Here is a 20,783-nt window from a genome sequence, read left to right on the forward strand (position 1 = left end):
GGCAAAAAAGTAGTAAAGCCAAAAAAAAAAGTGAGATGTTTGCGCTTCAGGTGATTTCCAAAGAACGTGTTACACGGTTGCTTGTTCTGCAGCGGAGAGGTATTGAGGTATCCATAAAAATCCTCTTGACGAGAGCGATAAAAGTACAATCAGAAGACACGCAAGCTGTTATACGAGGAGTAATCACCTCACTACGAGGGAAATGCTGTTTTGCTCACTTGTTGGGAAGTTGTATGATTAGATTTAATTAGTTTGGTAGGTAATTTGTGGCTTCATTTGGTGTTACTTAATTTGGTTAATTATTTCGCTGTGTTTTTCTTCAAGTAATTGAGTAAAACAGCAACTCCCTTTGAACGAAATTCTCCAACTGCTGATTGCATAAAATGCTAATTTTCCCAATTCAATTTTAACCGCACCCTCCCAACTACGATCATTGCAAATACATAAACGCCAAGTCTATAATCCGAGCATTAAAAGAACTAAATCCAATTTTAAGCACAAAAATCCCACCGAACGTGCATAACGAAAATCGTTCTGGGAGTGCGAGGAAATGCCGTTTGCATAATGCCTCCAGGTGTTAAAAATTTATTCGATTTTATCGTGCACCACGTTATGCGATCTTTTCTCCCCCACCCACTGGGACTGGACCAACATAAATGGTCGATTGAGGACAGTGAGGTTCCTCAAACGTGTTAATTAAAAAAAAATAATCTAATAAATTACAGAACGATCTTTACATTTTTTATCCGTCCTTGCCTCAGCTTGTTTTATGATTTTGTTCTTCAAAATTTTGACAAGTTTTCTTAATGTGCTTTTTCAAATGTTTTATTCCCAACGAAATTTCAAAGATCTTTCATAATTTTCTTACCTAAATTATTTTTTTTTAAGTGTCAATAGTAATTAATACAACAAGTTGAAGAAAGGTGTTTTTTCAGCACGACTTAAAGATTTATCCAATCTAGAGTAAATCTTCCAAACTACCTATGAGTCACGGGTTTCCTGTGCAAATAGGACTTTATATGCATTCAAAATTAGTTTATCTAAAAATTGAAATTCTGTATCTTGAAAACAGATTTTATGATCTATTTGATTAACAATAGAACGGGGTTCAATTGGGTACTAAAGCCCTATGTCAATTTTTATGTACAACGTTAAAAAACACGATTAAAAACCATTTCTGACCACTTTTTTTCATTTTAATGCAAAATTTTTTTTTTGACAAGACAACATTTTTCGATGGATTAACTATGGTCCCCTTGGAACAAGCTGTCAAGAAGGACCGCGAGATTAATTTTTCAAAATTGATTTAAAAGTCCATTTTAAACTCTTTGTGGTCGTACAAAGGGTCATTGTACTCAGAAAAATAAGCTTTATCGCTGTAAACAATAATATCAGCAATCTAAGCTTCATTTTGGGACCCAATTCCCCGGCGGAATACAGTGCACATTTTTTTCGCTAATTATCTTCTTTATTCAATGTTTATCACTTTCCAATGTTTCTCACCATGAGACATGTGTTGCTCTAATCTAATTTTGAAGGTATAGGTAAGGAAAATTCAGAAAAAATATTTCACTCTGAAATAAAAACTACTCTATTTTGGACTGAAAGCTTGAGAGTAAAAATCGTTTTTTTTTTTATTTGTGAAAACGGAACAAAAACAAATACTTTATGCGACTTTATGAGTCAGAGAAAAGCATGAAAAAAATTACCAGGCTTTTTTTCTTCTTAAATTTTTTTTTGTCTGAATATTACTCTTAAATCAATTTTGTTTTCGATAGAATGCAAGTTTTTGTCATAAATGGTTAATTTAAGAATAAAATGGTTAATTTTTTATTTGTTCAAAATAATTAATCATAATTAGTTTTCAACTGATATCTCAGCAACTTTTGTTTCGATTTATAATGTGAAAAATCTGTTTTAGTATACAAACTCACGAATAAAAATAATAGTTTTTTTAATCGGGACAAAATTCCAAGGATTAAAAAAACAGGAATTTTTTAATCCCAGATTTTTTTATTTTGTCCCGGGAATTCCCAAAATTGAAAAGAAAAACAATTTTATTCAAATTTGGTTGTGGAAATAGATGAACAGTTGAATACTTAGTAATCGATGGGAATTTTGAACGCATTAAAATCTGTATTCGGCATATATCAAAATTAATTTGGCTTTCTAGGCAAAAACAGTTTACAGATTCATCATGCCTAGCGCATTAAATGTTTCAATTTCATTTTTTGTTTTTGTTGGAATTTAGCAGGTCTGTTCCAGGATGTTACAAATCAAGGATATGGAAAACCTTTCAACTGAGATCAATTCAATTCAGCCTTTGCAGGGAGGGTACATATTTCTACGTTTTGATTTTGCTAGCTGAGTGGTCTTTTTGGGAAAATAAATTATGAGAAAAAAAACCCTAGATCTATGACGCTTCAAATATTTACTATTTAATTTTATTTATTTTTTAAAGCTCGGTTTATTTTTACGTACATTTATGATTCTCAATTTGAAAAAATATATCATATTAAATTATTTTTCATCAAACACTGGCATCTGGGACAAAGCAGGAAAAAAATATTTAAGACAGCTGTTGATGCCGAAACGAAACGAAACGAAACTATTGGCTCTACGCCCCCCGGGGCATGGCCTTCCTCTAACGTGGGATTTCTGCTCCAGCGCCTCTGACGAGACAGGAGAAACCGGGACCGACGTTTTACTTCACCTTCCGATAGAAGCTCAGTGGATAAGGCGGGAATCGAACCCGCGTCTCATAGCATCATCGGGATCGGCAGCCGAAGCCGCTACCCCTGCGCCACGAGACCCACCCAGCTGTTGATGCCATTTTTTGCATAATATTTTGACTGATTTCGTTAAAACAGGAACAGAACATAACAATTAGTACACCGTTTTCTAAATTTATTTCTTTCAAATTTCCTGTACCTATTCAGACTGTAGTGCCAATTTTTCCCAGTTGGCGGTTGTTGTTGTTAATTTCTGGAGTTTTTTTTGAAAAGGTCCAATAAACCAAATTTCCAGTTTTTGCATTTTGGGTGTTTTTGAAACCGCCTTGAGTCAGGGGTATTAAAAAACACCCAAAAAGCAAAAACTGAAAATTTGGTTTATTGGACCTTTTCAAAAAAAAAACTCCAGATTTATTTATTTCTGGCAGCTTTAACCTTCTTGGTCATTCGCTGCCCTCAGTTGGCGGTAGAAACACACAAAACCTATCTAAAATTATACATTGACAGGTATTGTTTTATTTGCTGTCGCTTCATGTTTTTATTTCATTCTCAAAGATTTTTTCAAGCTTTTCTAGTAATGTCATATACAAAATAACAAACGAAATATATTTATGAAAAGCATATCTGATTTGGATCACATTGTATTAAAAATGGTGGATCAAGCGAACTGAGCCGAGATTTTTTGAGGAGTCCGAAAATGTCCGGACCAGAACACGACAACAGAAACACACAGAACTAAAATAAAAATTTTAAATTTCTTTTAAGCTATCTAAAAACTGATTTCCTTGTTTAGATTGAAGTGTAGATTATCACAAACTATTAGTGATGAGTTAGTGATGAAAAAAAAACAAAGATTTAAAAACTGTTGAAAAAATGGTCTCGTTTCCCAGGAAATTCTAAAACCGGGAAAATTAGATGCTCTACAAACGCTTCAAAAGTACTTGAAACACAAAATAATGGTCCAAAAAATCAAATTTCACGAGATAAGGACGGTACCGAAAAGTAGTACGACACACGAAAGTGCGTCGAAAATTATCCGAAATGCTTGATTGTTTTCACATAAGAATGAGACGTAGCTACGATTTCTTTGTTGTGTTTTATCAGCTATTTTGAGGGAATGACCAAAAATCTCTATTTATGAAACTGTTGTTCTATAATTTTTGAGTTTTTCAATGTTGGGTTCTTACATAAACCAAAATAAAAATGCATGGTTTCAGGCAAATTAAGTGACATTTTAAACATAAATTTCAACCAAATCGTAAAATGAAAAACTTTATGTGAATAATTAAAATGTTGTATATCCGAAAATTTAACGATCGGCTTAAATTTATTGACATACCATCAAAATAAAAAAAGGATGAAGAAGTTAATACAAGTCTCAGAAAAACAAAAAAAAGTTGGTATGAAAAAGATTGCATTGTGGTTTGGTTGAGCGTTTCAGCAGAATGCATTGAAACTATCATACAAAATACATATTTGCTAGATTAATACACATAAACACAAATAGGTAAGTAGAAGGTAAGGTAAGTAGAAGTTATGTTGTTGTATTAGAAACAAGGTCAATAGAAAATTGTTTTTCCTTCAAAGAGCAGTCCTTAGCGTGACTGGCTTTACCTTCAAATAAAATTTGTTCAATTCCAGCAAACTCAAACAAGTTTAATGAATATTCCACCAATATTCAACTGTGAACCCTCCACATCTAATGTTACAAAAAGCCCGTCTGAATATAATGTTCCGTACCTTCTTCGTCTAGAGAGAGAAAGAAAAAAAGTCTGCGCGCGCCCCATTCTCCGGCACGCGGTGTTTAATCTTTGATAAGCTTCGCCCCATCCAGTCGTTTACGGGTGCTCGTGCTACCGCACTAAACTTTACCGTAGTCCGTGGGGAGGTTTCCGAAACGTGCAAAGGATGTGCATACTTGTAACACAATTAATTCTGTTTGTACTCTCGGCGAGCAGCCGGCACCCTTGGTGTGAAGGGGAGCCGTTTGTGGCTCCACGTGGTTCCTTATGGTTTGAGAAGTGCTGGGTTCGAAGCTGATTCTTTTGTTCTTGTTTTCATGATTTTTTGCTGAAATTGCTGGGTTTCAAATTTCGATGAAAATGTTTAATTGCCGATGGTTAAATTACAGACCTACCTCATCCTTAAGTTGCTTCACGGTAGTAATCTTACCTAAACTACACGCTGCAAACATCTAGAATAAGTATTTGAGCAAAGATGTGGAACAAGCCAGGAGGCAACTCGGTATCGACGTTTTTGGTGTGCATAGCAAATAGCCAACATTTTTATCAATGAACCACGCTTAGAACCGTAGCCATTTGGAGAAGGGGACATAAAGGTGAAAAAACTACGCATTTCTTGGGCGATCGGAAAGAAAAAGGGGAACCATTTCTGTTTTATGCCATGCCGTGCTTATCTTTCTGGAAAAGGTTAACCTTTCGTGATCTTGAAATTCGTTTTATTTGAACAGTTATTTTTTTTAGTCTAATATTTAAATTCCTTTACTCAATAAAAGACAGAGTTTTCCCATTGCAAATTAATATTTATTATAAAAACTATTCACTAATTTTTGAAGAGGTATTTTACATGCACACTCGAAACACAACCACACGACTAGTCGGACTCCTTCTCTTCGGCCTTGCTCTCCTCACGCTTCACCGCCTTCTTTTCCGGAGCGCACCTCCAGTTGTCCTGGTACCGGTCCAAGCGTTTCTTGAGCATCTCAACGTCGCGACTTCGTGTCTTGATTAAGCGCTTCACCGAGTGTAACCTGTAGAAATATAAAATCTATTAAAATCCTCCAAAAATTCATCAACCAAGTTATCTTACCGGAAAACAACCCGCTCGTTGTGCCTCTGGATGCTCTTGCACCGCTCGTGGAGCATTTTCACCCCGCGCCTGTACTGCTCGTTCTTCTCCGGGTCGTACTGGCTGCTGCTGGCCTGCTGGAAGCCGTTGTCCGTCGGCGGCGGCGGATTACTCGGAAACGGTTGCTTCGGTGGTTTTCCGCTGGTCATCTTTGGACTGTGCAATCTTCTTGCTTTACTAGCTTAACTGAGGCATCTTTTTATTGAAGAGGCAAAAATTTACCGAAATTCGAAGCAGTTTGTTTGTGTTTCGGAAAGCGTTGTTTTGGTTTTGTCATTTGCAGCGTTTGACAGTTTGTGTGGAAGAAAAAAAGTGTATGACGAGTGGCAGGCGTGTAGTTTACGCCGGTGAAAATTCGAGCAGTTGAGAGTCACGTGGCCGAGAGATTGCGTGTGGACGTGCGGTGGTGACGCAGAAAGGAGGGTTTTGAAGAATTTGAAATTTCAAAATATCATATTCTTGATTTTATAGATATTAAAAAAAGCGATTATGTGTAAGGTTTTTTTTGCTAAATGATTTACACAATGGTGACAACAAATATTACTATTTTTATGAAGGAATCTATTTCAAATGATTATTGATCAAATTTGCAACTTTTTATTGACTAATCCTAACGTTAAAAAAGCGTGTTTCTTAATTTTCTCACTTCAATCAACAAATTCGAGTTCTGCGACCCGATTTCAGATTGATTACTCAATGCATTTTCTCAATATTAAAAATTCTTCAGTTTAGAATAGTTTCCGGGTCGAGTAAACATGTTCAATTTCGGTACAAATTAGAATATTCTATGTTTTCAAAATGTTTTTTTTTTTCTACCAAACTTGTTAGGGGAAGGTGGGGCAAGACGACCATATGGGGCAAGAGGAACACTCGCTCGTACGGCCGTAATTTTTACAATTTTGATTATTTTCAGTATGAGGAATTGTTGCTAGCTCGGTTGCTAGCCATGCAATCAGCTGATTCTACTACCACATAACCGCCAAAACGACGTAAACACCACGTGGCATAACATTGAATGATGTTTTTTTCAAAACCTTTGTTTTCTTATAATATTTGGAAAGTACAAAATAAGGCTTGAGGTTCGTTTTAAGGCTCTTTTTATCAAAATGCTATTTTTCCTAGATCAGTAGTGTCCCTACCAATGACATGCACCTATTACAAAGTATGATTTAACTTTTGATTATTTTTATTGAGAGCTTTTTAAAAACTTTGTTCAGGTATATGGATTTTTAGTATGGAAAAAAAATACGATTTGCTGCAGCAACATATTTTATAGGGGAAAAAATACATAAAAGTACTAAAAACTGATAAAAAATTGTTAAAAAAGTTGTCCATACAAAACATCGATATTATGAAAATTTACTATTTATCATCCGAGGAATTTTTTTTTTCCGTAAAAAGATAAAATTTTTATTAAAATATAATTATTCAATCTGAAAATGGAAGAAACCTTTCAAATACATTCTAATCTGATGTATCTAAGTGATAACAGTTCAATTGTTAGTAAATTAACATGTTTTTTCATGCATTGTTCCTCTTGCCCCAACGGGTTGTTCGTCTTGCCCCACTAGTTGAGTAGAAAATACAGAAAATCAAAAAATTTAAAATCAATTTTTTACATTGAAAAACAGGATTTTTTAAAAACTTTTTCTAACAAAGTCTTAGCCAAGACCTAGAATAAGATGATTATAATAAAATACGACAGATTTTTAAACTTTTGAATGGGTTATAACGAGCATTTTCTTAGATTGTTACACTTGCCCCACTTTCCCCTATATTTTGAACACAAACGTCCAGGTTTTAGGTGAAATTGCTGTAACTTACAGACAATTAATAGTTTGGATGAATAAGAAACATGTTGCTTTTAAGATTTCTTCAAATTTGTTGTAGGACACAAGATTTTTTTTCAAGCCGCGTAGTCTAGTAGTAATGCTTCCGCCTCGTAAGCGGTAGATCCGGATTCAAATCCCAGCTCGGACAACACAACTGGTGATCGTTTCCCTTCTGGATTCGTTTGCTTAGTGTATCGTCGCAAGCTGGACCTTATCATGACACCTTAGGGAAGACAACCTATGGAATGCTAACATTAACCTTAACATGTTAACATTAAGTTAAGAAATTGCTACTGAATCCGATTTGTAAGTGTGGCTCCGTTAATCTTCATGGGTTATTGAAAAAAAAAAACATATCTTCAGCAATTTGTTGCGTAACCTTCTTTGTATTTTTTTACTTACCTCACCATCGGAAAAAGCAACAGCAAACTACCCAACAGAGTATGTTAAAGATCTAGTTTGGAGCCCCAAACTAACCAAGTGAACGAGAACGGAAATGCATAACAATGAATCACGAACCGAAGCCTTTACGCTTCATGGAGTCGTCCTGCCTTTACGTCTTGAACTGGTGAGGCGAAGAAATTTTTAGGAATACTTTCCGCAAACGCAGTCTGAGTCAAGGGAAAACGCCGTCCCACGATTGGCAGAGTGCGGGAAAACTGTTATTTTTCTGCCCCTACAGTTTCTGGGTTTTTTCTTCTCAAGAAAATGTAGGGTAAACCGACCTATTCTGAACGAAGACTTTTAGAATGATCTTAAAAAAAACATATGCCCTACAAACGAGATTCAACCTTTCCAAAGTGTCTCAAAGAAGTTACACAATATGCACTGGAGACCGTATCACATCCAACCGACGACGATGATGATACTGAACGAGGAGAGTCCTTCAAAGGGACAGCGTGTGGGTGTGGGTCAACTTTGCTCTCCCGGCATGTGATGCTATTTCTGGTAAGTGCACCAGACAGACAGAAGGCTCTGCTGCAATCTTTGTACCATATGTAAAAGCAAAAAGGGCCATGAGTGGAGTTGATTGGGGTCGTTTTGTTTTCCCCTAAAGGGAGAGTGAATCGGGCAAAAGACGTTGCATAAAGTTTAGTTTTTCTTCTCGTGACGAGTAGAAATAATTTTATCTGCCTTCAAAGAAAGTGAATAACTTAAAGACGATGAAAGGAAGAAGAGTACATCAGACTGTCTAAGTTAGGCCGTAGCAAATGTTATCAATGAGGTCATCAAATTGTGTTGAATCAAATTTGATCAATGTTTGGATTGTTAAAAATGTAAGGTTATATTTTTTTATTTTTAGTATTTTGTTTGAAACCTACTCAAAATACATGACCTCCTTGGGCATGAGTAAGGATCTTGTCGCCGCTAGCGGGTTGGCTCAATTATAAAATTAAATATTGATAATATTACCCAATTATCCGGCCAACACTTGCGATCGGATCTCTACATTGTGTCTAGGTGTAAATTCCTAGCTAGGAGTGATCAGTGTTAGAGATGGTCCCAGGGCTTAAGTAGGAGTTCATTGAAGCAAATAGTCTCCCCTCCCTTTTAAATTGAAAAAATGAACTCTGAAAACAAGCGCTTACTCACAATAAACAGATGCCTCTTCTAGGCTGGTAGGGCTGCAGAAAACATAGATTTATAAGTATATTATAAGCTGTGTATTATTTTGATATGTCAAAATTTCCATAGAGTCTCGGTCAATCAATAATGTAATGACATCGGACAAAATTCGTTAATCTGTTGAACTAACGGTTGACGGATTATGGTTGTATCTACCATTGTTGCGAATCGAGGGTCTACTGGAGCCTTGACGATCAAATGGAGCCTAACATTTCAAAAGGGCGCATGGGTTTTGTGAACAAGAGTGTGTCTCCTTCACTTAAATGACAGTTTACATAAGGTATTATAGAGATACACTCTTGTTTGGAAAGCTTGTGTGCAAACTTATGAACTGTTCATTTATGTTTATTGGTTTTTGGAAGCGGCAAGGCTGGTTTAAAAAGGTCCTTTACCTTATTTGGCGTTGTAATAAAACATTTTAGGATTTGAGATTAAATTTATATTCAGGCAGTTTAGTTTAGGTTGTTGATTAAAGTTAGTTAGGTTTCCGTAGATGAATAATTGGATTTAAATTATTAGTTGATTTGGTCGAAGTGTCTGTTTCTATTTGTAATGTACGACAGGACTACTGACAGACGCGACAGGTCGGCAGTTAATTTTCATCTTTTGCTCTCTAGTATTTTTTTTATTTCCTTTAAATTTGGAATACATCATAGGTTTCTTTAGTATAGATCTCCGATAAGTTACATTTTTTTATTTAATTAACTAATAATTTAATTTATTCCGGGCCTTTGAATCACAATTTAAGATTTTCTTTATTCAGTGTTAAACTTAGATTACCGTAACTGCTCATGTCATCCAAGTTCTTACTACTCACACCAACACTAATTTTCTTTCACCTTCCCCCTCCCGATCCCCTATATCTTCCGGTGTTGTTCATTTTGTATGCAATGCTAGTTCGGCCACTACCCTTTTTCCACAAGAAACCGAACTTGGACTGACTTGAGGCCGCGCCTCCACCTTGCTCCGTAAAACGAAACGAAAACGAAGATACTGCTGTCCTTTTTCTTCTGTTCTTTTCGAACCAGTTCCAGATCAAGATCGAGAAATAAAACCAGAACAACCAAAGAAAGCAGCTTACACCAGAAGGAAGGAAGACGAACACTAAAAGGACGATGAGAAACTACAGCGTCTGCGTGATGTTCCGGATGCGGCTGTAAGCGATTGAAACTTCAACCTGGGGATCGCCAAGGCATGTAGGCCATCAAGCAATTGGGTACTAAAGCCCTATGCCAATTTTTATGTACAACGGTAAAAAACACGATCAAAAACCATTTCTGATCACTTTTTTTCATTTTATTGCAATTTTTTTTTTTGACAAGACAACATTTTTTCGATGGATCAACTATGGTCCCCTTGGAACGACCTGTCAAGTAGGAGCTTTTCTGTCAAGAAGGACCGCGAGGTTAATTTTTCAAAATTGATTTAAAAATCCATTTTAAGCTCTTTGTGGTCGTACAAAGGGTCATTGTACTCAGAAAAATAAGCTTTATCGCTGTGAACAATAATATCAGCAATCTAAGCTTCATTTTAGGACCCAATTGCAGCTCCCGCAAAAAGTGCCTTTTCCCAGTGATCGGTAAGATGGGTATTACCCAAGGTATTACCCATCATCAGGTATGTGACTTTAGTTGTCTTTATTATTTATAGTCGGCTCACTGGTTGTCAATGTCTCTATGTATTCCTCCTTCTGTAGAAGATTTATTTAGTTCTTCAAATTTCATTTTTCGATGCTTTCTTTTTTTCCATTTCTCTTTATCCCAACTTTTCTCTATTTTGACGGTCTATCTGATTTTATTTAAACTTTCTTTTTGTTAATATGATCTCAATGACGATCACACCTTGCTTAGATTTTCTAATCGAATCGGCTTTTGGATTCTTATTTTATCTGTCTCGATGGTCCCTTTAGTTATTGACAACCAGAGATTCGACTCTTTATATTTTTCCTAACTTTACAGGTTATATATACAGTAATTTCCATAAAAAAGTTTTTCTGGCATTTTCCCTTATAATTAATTTTGCGTTTATTGCTTTGTTGGAAGTTGTCAATCAGTAAAAGTCCGTTAGCGTATGGAAAATGTACTCCGTTTGCACGTGCTACTTGATCCTGGTTTTGGGAGTTTTAACAGTTTTACTTTAAACAGTTAAAACCTTCAAAACTAGTTTTGGGTTGCTCTTGCAGACGGGGTTTTTATAACACTGTGGGGAGCGGCGATAGAGAACGAAATATCAAATTAGAATATTTACAACAATACACACTCTCACATACACAATCTCATTATAACCTACCCAATCATGTCCTCTTTCCCCGCTCCCCATGGGGTGTAAGTGGCACTTCACAGGCTAACACATTCATTACCTTTCCTTGACACAACCGGACTTGGACTGACTTGATCCTAGCTGTCCCACCTAGCTCCGCAAAAAAAAATCTTTAATTTTCCAGTAAATTTATTTGATTTCCATTAAATTAGTAATATATCCTAGGTTCCTTTTGTATAAATCTCAATTTAGTTTTTGATTGAATCATAATTTCAGATTTCCTTTATTCAGTGTTAAACTTAGATTACCGTAACTGCTCATGTCATCCAAGTTCTTACTACTTACACCTACACTAATTTTCTTTCACCTTCCCCCTCCCGATCCCCTATATCTTCCGGTGGTGTTCATTTGGTATGCAATACTAGTTCGGCCACTACCCTTTTTTCCACAAGAAACCGGACTTGGACTGACTTGAGGCCGCGTCCCCCACCTTGCTCCGTAAAACGAAAACGAAAACGAAACCTACTCAAAATACATGACCTCGTTTGGTTACGACATTCCAGCACACACAAAAAGCTCCTTGAATCCTTGAAGAAACCTAACCCATATCTCTTGAGACAAATCGATATGTAATGTTATGCTATACGATACGAGCGACAGATAATGCCTCCCTGTGTGCCGTCCACCCCCCCCGGGGGGGACACCCTTTCGTCTAGCCATCAGCCTGAAGATAAAAAAGAAAGAAAAGCGACAATGTCCTTCCATATCCCATATCTATAGGGCAAGATATGTATCCAAATATCGCGTAGATGAAGGAAGACAGTCATATCGCTTGTCGTAACGTTTTATTTTGCGTGTGTGTGTGCTAGGATGCGAGTGATGATTTTTATGTTTATCACCAACCAGCAGCAACCACCACCATCAGATTCCAGTAGCCAGAAGAAGTTTTCTCGGAAAAGTGGGTGGATTTATGCTTTCACTCCCTTCTCTGCGGGTTCTTCGTTCTGTTGACTGCTTTTGTCTCGGCGACGACTCGCGTTTCACTGTGCAAAGATATCAAGTTTTATGGCTGCAGATTTCGATGTGAAGAATTGCTTCGAAAGGGAAAGCGTTCGGGGCGATCTTTAAAAAACGAAGATTTCTTTGTCCTTTCGGTCCAATGTGGTCATTCGATTCCAAATGATCCGGTATTAGCGACAATTACAACACTTCAAAGTAATTGACGAAAGATCGAAGCATCGTTCAAACAGCACTTTCTTGGACCAACTGCGCAAAGCCACGACCATAAAACTTGTTGCTTTAGTTTGGCCAATTCCATCAACCGAAATGCCATGAATTCTTGGGAGCAACTTTTAACAAGTTTTTCAATAGAGTCTATTTAGAGTAGTGTTTGCATCACCCGACAGGAAATTATTCGTAGATTTTTTTTTGTCTTCTCACTTTGCATTTTTTCTTTCTTGCGTACAACTTGAGTTCTGAGAGTAGTGTCTATAGCTCATCACATCACTTCACGGTGACAACACAACTTGGAAAGAATGGGAAAAGTTTGCGCCGCGGTGTAAGCCCAGGTGGAAAAGTTTTTCAATCTTCATACTTGATGCTTGCTTTCGCTTTTTGATAAGCAATTGTTTCGTAGGCGGGATGCATTAGTTGAGGATCAAAATGTGTGAGTGGTTTTTGTTAGTGAACTAGTTACTTGTATGTTTTTTTACGCGGAATAAATGGATGAGAAATTAATTAGTTTTTAATTTTAAGCCACAATAATGACAGTGTTGAGGTTTTGTTTCACCTTCCTTCGATTTCTTTCCAAAAAATCAGGAGGCAAACAAAATATTTTATTAAACTCTACGTTTTCATGAATCGACTATTCTTTAAATTGTTTTATTTTGATGAAACATTCTCTATGCATTCCCTTTGTCAAAGAAAGTGATTGAAAATGATTCAATTGTATTTCCATTCTAGTTTCTGTTCTGCAAGTTTGTGCATCTTTTGAAATATTTATGAAAAATAAGGTTATCAGTGGATAAATCATCGTTACTCGTGTGTCCCAACCGCAAAATGTCTTCCTTGACTAATTTAGAAAATGATTTGAATTAAATATAAAGTTAACTTATTAATAAATGCACAAGTTTGTAGTAAACACGACTTCTCTCCAACACAATCGTTTATCGAATGACGTTTCAACGGGAAAATTTCCCTTTTCTCTTCTTGATTCTGTTTCTCTTTAGGATTCAGTCAGAATCCCTTCAGTATCACTTTGTTATTGTTTTACAATTTACGATCGAAGCAGTTCATCGTTGATATTTCTTAAGATTAGATATAGAATTCGATTTCTGTTTAAATGAGCGAGTTGTGGCGCTATAACCACGGCAAATAGTGTCCAGGGCATTTGTGGAAATACAGTGTCCGATCCCTAGAGGGTCCCGGAGCACCAAAACTTCTTAGCATGGTGGCTCCCAACGATAAATTGCCTAAACAATCAGAAACGTGAGCGGGGGATCCCCACGTTTCTTCCTCCCCTGTAGATTCAGAATTGTATTGCTGTTTGAACATTCGTGTTCAAATTCAATCCAATTCAACGAATCATCTTTGCGGTTAACTTTACGCAGTTGGCCTGGCCGCTTTAACGTTTGTGATGATTCAAAGCAATTTATTGCATTGGGGCACTGCAATTGTTAATAATGACAAGAGGATGCTAGGCGTTAATCAACCTAAGGCATTTTCCAGGATGCCCTCGAAAGACTGGCTGCGCTAGGGTTAGATTAGATTAGATTAGATTAGAATTCGATTTCTGTTTAAATTAATTAAATTACTCAAGCCCCTTTACCACAAAATTTATATACATTTGCAAATTGTAAATAAAATTTATCCAATTTGGAGGCGAGATTTGTTTCAACTTTGTAAAAATAATTTTCAGTTGTGGTTTTCCTAAGTATTCAAAAAAAAATTAAATTTCCGAAAAATATAGCCTAAAAATTACTATAACTACAAATCGGTAAACTTATCAAACATTCGGTACATTTTTTTTGGATTGCAAATTTTGTTTAGCTTTAAAATTATTTATTTGATTTTTTTACCACATTTTCAATATTTAATCAAAAATCAGATATTTGTAACCAGATTTTGCACCATCCCTATGGAATAAAAGATGTCTTTGAGTCCCATGAAACATAAAAAGAAATTTTTTTGGGAGTCCTAAGTATGTAACTATTTAGAATAGTCCTAATTATAATCAATTTTGACGAATACACTAAAGCGATCAGAAAATCCGTCTTAAGATACAAGTTTTCATATAATTTCGTACCGTTATCTGGGGGCGAGACGGGACACATGGGGCGAATTGGGACAGCTGGTTTAGCTTTGTTACTTACAATATTTTAATATTTTTGATTATTTTCGGAAAGAATAGACATAGAACAACTAAAACAGTGCATCGTTTTCCAAATTTGAAGCTTTTTTTGCGTCGCTTTCAATATTTTGACCTACATGTGCTGATTCCTTTTGGTAACGATTATCCCATTCCTTGTAAAGTTATGGAAATTGTCATCAATCAATGATTGCCAACTAGGATGTCAATGATTGTACCACAAAATTATATAAATTTTGGAACACATTTGATTTAGACCAAACCTTCTTTCAGTGGCTTCAAGAAGGCAACAACCGGCACATGCTGATTCATTTTGATGCAGAAATTCGTTAAATTGAATTTAATACAGGTAAGTTTAGAGTGATGATCAATTTTCTTCGAAAATGATCAACGGCTTCACAATCAACGGTGCTCTTAAAACTGCTGTTGATGGTACTCATTTCTTATGACCAACCCGCAAAATTGTATGGAGACTTGGATGGAAACTCTGACGATGCAAAATACCTTCTTTTGTCATTGGAAATGTATGAACAAAGTGTCATCTAAATAAAAAAATTGCAAATTAAAAATTCGCGAAATGAAAATAAAATAGCGAAAGTTTTGAGAATTACTCAAATCGAAATCAGTTGGCCACTCTGGACTATAGCCCGATTCACCCCAGTTGACGAATTCTTAACTCGGTATAAGGGTTTCTAGTCAGAAATGTACTAAATAACACATTCAAAGTATGTTTACATGGCAGCTGGACGTTTGCTTGCATCATATTTCCTTTCTCTTTCTAGCAAAAGTTTTTTGTCAAGCGACTTCTAGTAGGTTTTTTTGACTGTCCTCCCGATATGTCAGCCAACATACTTCGCAGGGTTATGACAGATCGAGCTCGATCATTGTTTGCATCATGACGAGAGGTTCGTCATTATTTTTTCATTGGGCCTAGAAAGCCTTATATAAGTAACATTAACTGTACAGTTTTGCTTAAATAATGTTTTTTTTTTTAATAAAACGAATTGAATGGAATTAGGAAAAAATTTGTGCCAAACCCTTAACTTAATCCTAATCTAGAGCAAATTTTCAAAACAACCTATGAGTCATGGGTTTCCTATGAAAATGTAATCTAGAAATGAGAATTTACCTGCACTGCGTAAGAAATCATGGGAATATTACATCTCTGGAGTTTTTGACTCAAGGCGGTTTCAATAACACCCAAAAGGCAAAAACTGTAAATTTGTTTTATTGGACCTTTTCAAAAAAAAATCCAGATCTGGGAATGAGTACCGTAATCTGGGGTGAATCGATACTACAGTCTGAATAGGGACAGCAGTTTTTAGAGCACTTAAAGCTTATAAATTTGGAAATGGATGTACACATTTTGTTGTTTTGAGTCTGTTCTAAACGAAACCAACCAGAAAATTAAAATATTGTGCTCCAACTTGGTTAAAACGGCTGTCCCAATTTGCCCCATGTGTCCCGATTGACCCCAGTTTACGGTATATATTTTATGTCAGAAAAAATGAGTAATTTTACCTATGAAAACATGTAAATTTACCAATTTTTCGTCGTAATGTCACTTTTTAAGTCTAAATTGAAATAATAATACATCATTAAAGAACCTTCCAAATTAACACAACTTTCCAACATGCATAAAATGGCGCAAATAATTGATCGCCTTTAACAATAAACAATTAATAATACAAATCAAGTAAACACAAAACACCCGAAAGATAGTGGGATGCTGCTAGGGGGGACAAAAAAAAGCAAATCCACAATTCCAAAACAGCCGGAAGCTGCTTTCATTTCTCTCGACGACATTTGGATCTGTGTCAAGGCGGGCGCGTGTTTTCTCTTTCCGGGGTTTCCTCGTTTTTTTTTTCCTGGATAGGTACCTATATTCTCCATTTCATAGGATGCCATATCATAAATTTGCCAACGGCACAAAAAGACGCAAGGCAAAAGGCATTCCGAGCCCTCGGTTCCGTATGGTCCCCGCTTCTTCCTCTGGCTTTGGGTAGTTTCTTCTTACTTATTTTTTTTTTGTTCCTATATTTTAAACGTTTCGGCGACAACATTGTTGGCCGTTGCCTTTGCCTGGCCATTCGAGCGAGAAACGGATCCGTTTTTTTTTTCCTGTTTCGGCCTGACCACCCCGAGGGCACCGGGACCAGGCCACGGCACCGGTACAACATATTTCGTCCTTGTATTTGTGTGTGTGTGTGTGTGTGTGTGTGTGCGAGTTTGTGCCCTTTGGCGTGTTTGCATAGACCGTCGTGGACGACGGTATTTATGGGAGATGAACGATGCTTAAAACAATACGTGAATGTTGCCGGGTGCAAGCGCAGGAAGGACACACAACTTTTGGAACCTGCTGGCACGGAACATGGGAGTGCGGTGCTTTAGTGACCAGCTGGGATGCTGGGAACAAAAGGGCCAGTTTGGGATTGGATATCCTTTGGAGGGATGGGATTTCATGCTTTACATCCGGAAGGGAATCGTGGAAGGTGAATAAACGAAATTTAATTGATGCTTGTTTCGCGTTTCAATTGTTACGTTTTTTTACTCTTGAGAATAAAGGAAAATAACAACCACATTATTTTATCTTGTAAATGAAATATTAATTCAAATTTGCTTAAAATGTTTATCTTTTTGGTTTTCGCAAACAAATAAAATATAGGCCGATACTAGTTTTGTTTTTTATTTGTTTGATATTATCCGAACGATGCTGGATAGTCTGGAGTGTTCCTTGAAATTTACGATAACCAAGTACACCAACCAATACATCAGCTTTTAGCGAACATTCTGTTCACCCAAAGGAAAAATATATCTCAAAATCTGCAACAGTGGATTTGCTGCAAAAAATGTCACATTTTATAACATTTTTTGCAGCAAGCCCATAGATCATTTTTGCCCGCGTGTAAACATGTCAGCGATCTGCAGTTCTCAACAACACATATAAAGCCGGCCCGTCCCCGAACAATAATCCAAAGAGAAGAATATGTTGGTGCTCTTTCAATCTCATTTCATCAAGCGTCCATGGCGCGATGGTAGCGTGTCGGATCAATAACCAAGAAGTTGGTGGTTCAATCCTCGTTCTGTTAAGGTTTTTTTTGTGAAATACAATCAAAAAGCTGTCGGTAATGTCGATAATTGTCGGTAACGGGCAAAAATGTCATACCCCTATATCGCAATAAATGCATGAGGACAGTTTTCATGCAGATTCTGATATACTTTCATGCCGCCATGTATCACAATCATGCGACCGCCGGTTGGGTGTTTATTTTGACTTTAACCGAACGTTATTCCTGTTCCAAAATCCATTCTGGTATGACTCTTTTGTGTCTGCCTAGTGCTGCCATTTGTGACGAAGTTTCAAGCGAACACTCAGGAAAAGTGGCATTTATAGAGAAAACTTCGTGGCATCACTGCCTTACTCTTACACGCACCGCCGGTGGGGTTGGCGACCAGCCTTTGTTCTTTGTTTTCTTCGTTCCTCGGTCGGATTTTGTCAGCCTGCGATTAAAATAGGTAAACGTCAAGTGACTCCGTGCGTTTGTTTTTTTTATAGCGCTTTCTAATTAATGTTTTTAATAGTTTTTCAAGTGAGGGACTAAGCCAAGTTCAAAAGAATATGTTGCCGGTAGTTTTGAAATTTTGATCTTGTTGACAAGTAAATGGCTCTAATTTGTGTGATTACTCGAGGCGTAGCTGTTGCTGGTATTTTTTTTTGTTTCTCTAATAGGCAAGTCTCTATTAAATGTTTTGAGCTGCCACATAAATTGCATTTGAAACCACCGATCTAAGAAAAACTTAAAACCATAGACCACAGAAATTAGGTTGTGAAGAAAAAAAAAAGTTTAGTGATATTAATGATTTTTTCCAAATATTTGTTTAGTCAAGGTATGTTTCGAAAAATGTTTTGAAAGAATTTTCTCAAAATTTTACCTGAAAAAAAAATTAAGGGATAAAAATTGAGCTTATCAGTAATTTGAAATTACAGAACATGACTTCCAACTTGTCATCAATTATGAATTTTGCAACAAACCTCTTCTAGCGAAAAAAAAACACTTCTTTAGCATTGCACTGACTGACCCAGGGTAACCACTCAAATCCCATTTTTAAATTATCGACTTTCAATGTAAATGTCAACCATAAAAAAAATCTTAAATAAAAAAAAGAAAATATATAAAAAACGTTACTTAATCCACCCTTAGGTAGTTGACGCCTTCCTCACATTTAAAGGGTGCTATCCAAAATGCAAAAAGTGCGTAAATAACACTTAAGTGCTTATAACTATTGATGGATTTGTCAGATCTTCATTGTCTTGGACGCGTTTCAAAGGTCTTTTAAAAACCTTTCTAAAAATGTATTTTCTTACAAAAACCACCCTTTTTACAATCTTCCAGACTTTTGTTAAAATGGTTTTTTTAGCATAACTTTTGAAGTACTTAACTAAACTGCATAATTTTAATAGCGACTTATGGGACCCCAAGACGGATCGAATGACGCCAAAACGGACAAAATCGGTTCAGCCAATGTCGAGATAATCGAGTGGCAATTTTTTGATCAACATCCCACCACACACACAGACATTTGTTCAGAATTCGATTCTGAGTCGATAGGTATACATGAAGGTGGGTCTAGGACGTCAAATTAGGAAGTTTAATTTCCAAGTGATTTTATAGCCTTTCCTCAGTATGGTGAGGAAGGCAAAAACAAAAAAAAGGCTATTTTTACAAACACAGATACTGAACAACAACATTAGGATGATTCAGAGTAGAAACACAAACAATAAGTCTTTGAAAAATAATCGATAGTTCAACAATACTTATAACCTCCATGCTATTTTTTAAATTGGCAAATGTATAGTTTTTGATACTTCGTTTCAACTGGAAATGGAAAGTTAAAAATTACTGAATTTTAAATTTTAATCCTTTTTTTCAAAGAACGATTAAAACATAATTGCTGTTAATATTCTTTCAAAGAATTTAGAAAAATATCAAGGAATTCATAAAAAAATGTTTTTGTCAAGTTCCCTTTATAACTTTTGATGTTGATTTTTTTTAATCAATATTGAGTTATCTAGTAGCCAGTATTTAACTGTTTTTTCAATAAAACTTCAGTTTGATATGATTTTATGTTTTCCGACAATTTTTTTTTGTTTTAAAATGGCCGATTTTAAAAACATTTTGCAATTAGTCAAACAAAATTGGATTTAATGTTTTGCCTTCCTCATTTTTTTTAATTTCAATATCTATAGTAAGTCATTTACAAATACTCACAAAAAAGTTCAAGCGTAACATTTGGAAAACAATAATTTGAAATTACTTATGAAATATTAACCCAAAAAAAAGCATTGCCAAACTCAAGTTGGAATCGGTTTTAAAACATTCTATTTATGTGACAAAATGAAACAGAATCAAAACTCTATCTGGCCATTTGGCTCTATTTTTATATAAGTTTTTTATTAATTTTTCGTCTTGTTTGGTATACAAAGATTAATAGAGATAATTTTAATCATACAAAATAATATGAAAATCTGTTTAAAAGGCATCCAATATCTATTTAGACGTTTTATGTCTTAAAAAGCTTTTCCAAACGCAAATATATTGAAATAGTGAAAATCATGAATAAAAAGTAAGTTACTGAAGCAGAATTGAGTGAATTTACTTTAAAAATAGTACAAAACATTACAAAATTATTCAATAGTTAAAAAAAATCAAACAAGAATGCTTAGAATTCCCGACTTTTTGACAAAAAAAAATCACAAATTCCCGACTTTTTAACCGACTGCCACCCAGCTGACTTCATTAACGCGACAGAATTTAATTTGCATGACGCTTTCTCCCGCGTTCTCCCTCGTCGTGGTCATAAAACTAACCGTCCCTCATCAGTTACTCGACGTTCCGTTTCTGCGGAACTTTCTTTCGGTAATTTAAAACTCACTTTGCGTTTGATTTATTTTTGTAGAAAGCTTATACCACATGTTTATATATATTTTGCATTCTCATAATTTGCAATAGTGTGTTTTGTGTATGCAATTTTCCATTATTATACAATGTTTCAAGAGTGGCTGACCGTTGGAAACTACTTCAATAGAAACTATAACTG

At 35.8% G+C, this 20,783-nt stretch overlaps 1 protein-coding gene across 1 annotated transcript; it reads right to left on the reverse strand.

Moving 5' to 3' along the window:
- Positions 1-5,237: 5,237 nt before the first annotated feature.
- Positions 5,238-5,870, reverse strand: LOC6050979 (TCF3 fusion partner). The gene is made up of 2 exons (XM_001867453.2): positions 5,562-5,870; positions 5,238-5,502 (listed from the first exon to the last, which is right to left on the reverse strand). Exons 1-2 carry the CDS (start codon positions 5,747-5,749, stop codon positions 5,346-5,348), a joined length of 345 nt encoding a protein of 114 aa, XP_001867488.1. The 5' UTR covers positions 5,750-5,870; the 3' UTR covers positions 5,238-5,345.
- Between the last annotated feature and the right edge of the window lie 14,913 nt (positions 5,871-20,783).

This window comes from Culex quinquefasciatus, chromosome 2 (genome assembly GCF_015732765.1).
Source record: "Culex quinquefasciatus strain JHB chromosome 2, VPISU_Cqui_1.0_pri_paternal, whole genome shotgun sequence".
In the NCBI taxonomy this organism is placed as follows: domain Eukaryota; kingdom Metazoa; phylum Arthropoda; class Insecta; order Diptera; family Culicidae; genus Culex; species Culex quinquefasciatus.

Excerpts from the sequence above, each read along its gene's own strand:
- LOC6050979 (XM_001867453.2), bottom strand. The coding sequence starts at position 5,749 with ATGACCAGCGGAAAACCACCGAAGCAACCGTTTCCGAGTAATCCGCCG. Across the intron at positions 5,503-5,561 it reads AACGAGCGGGTTGTTTTCCG|GTTACACTCGGTGAAGCGCT; the intron begins GTAAGATAACTT and ends ATATTTCTACAG.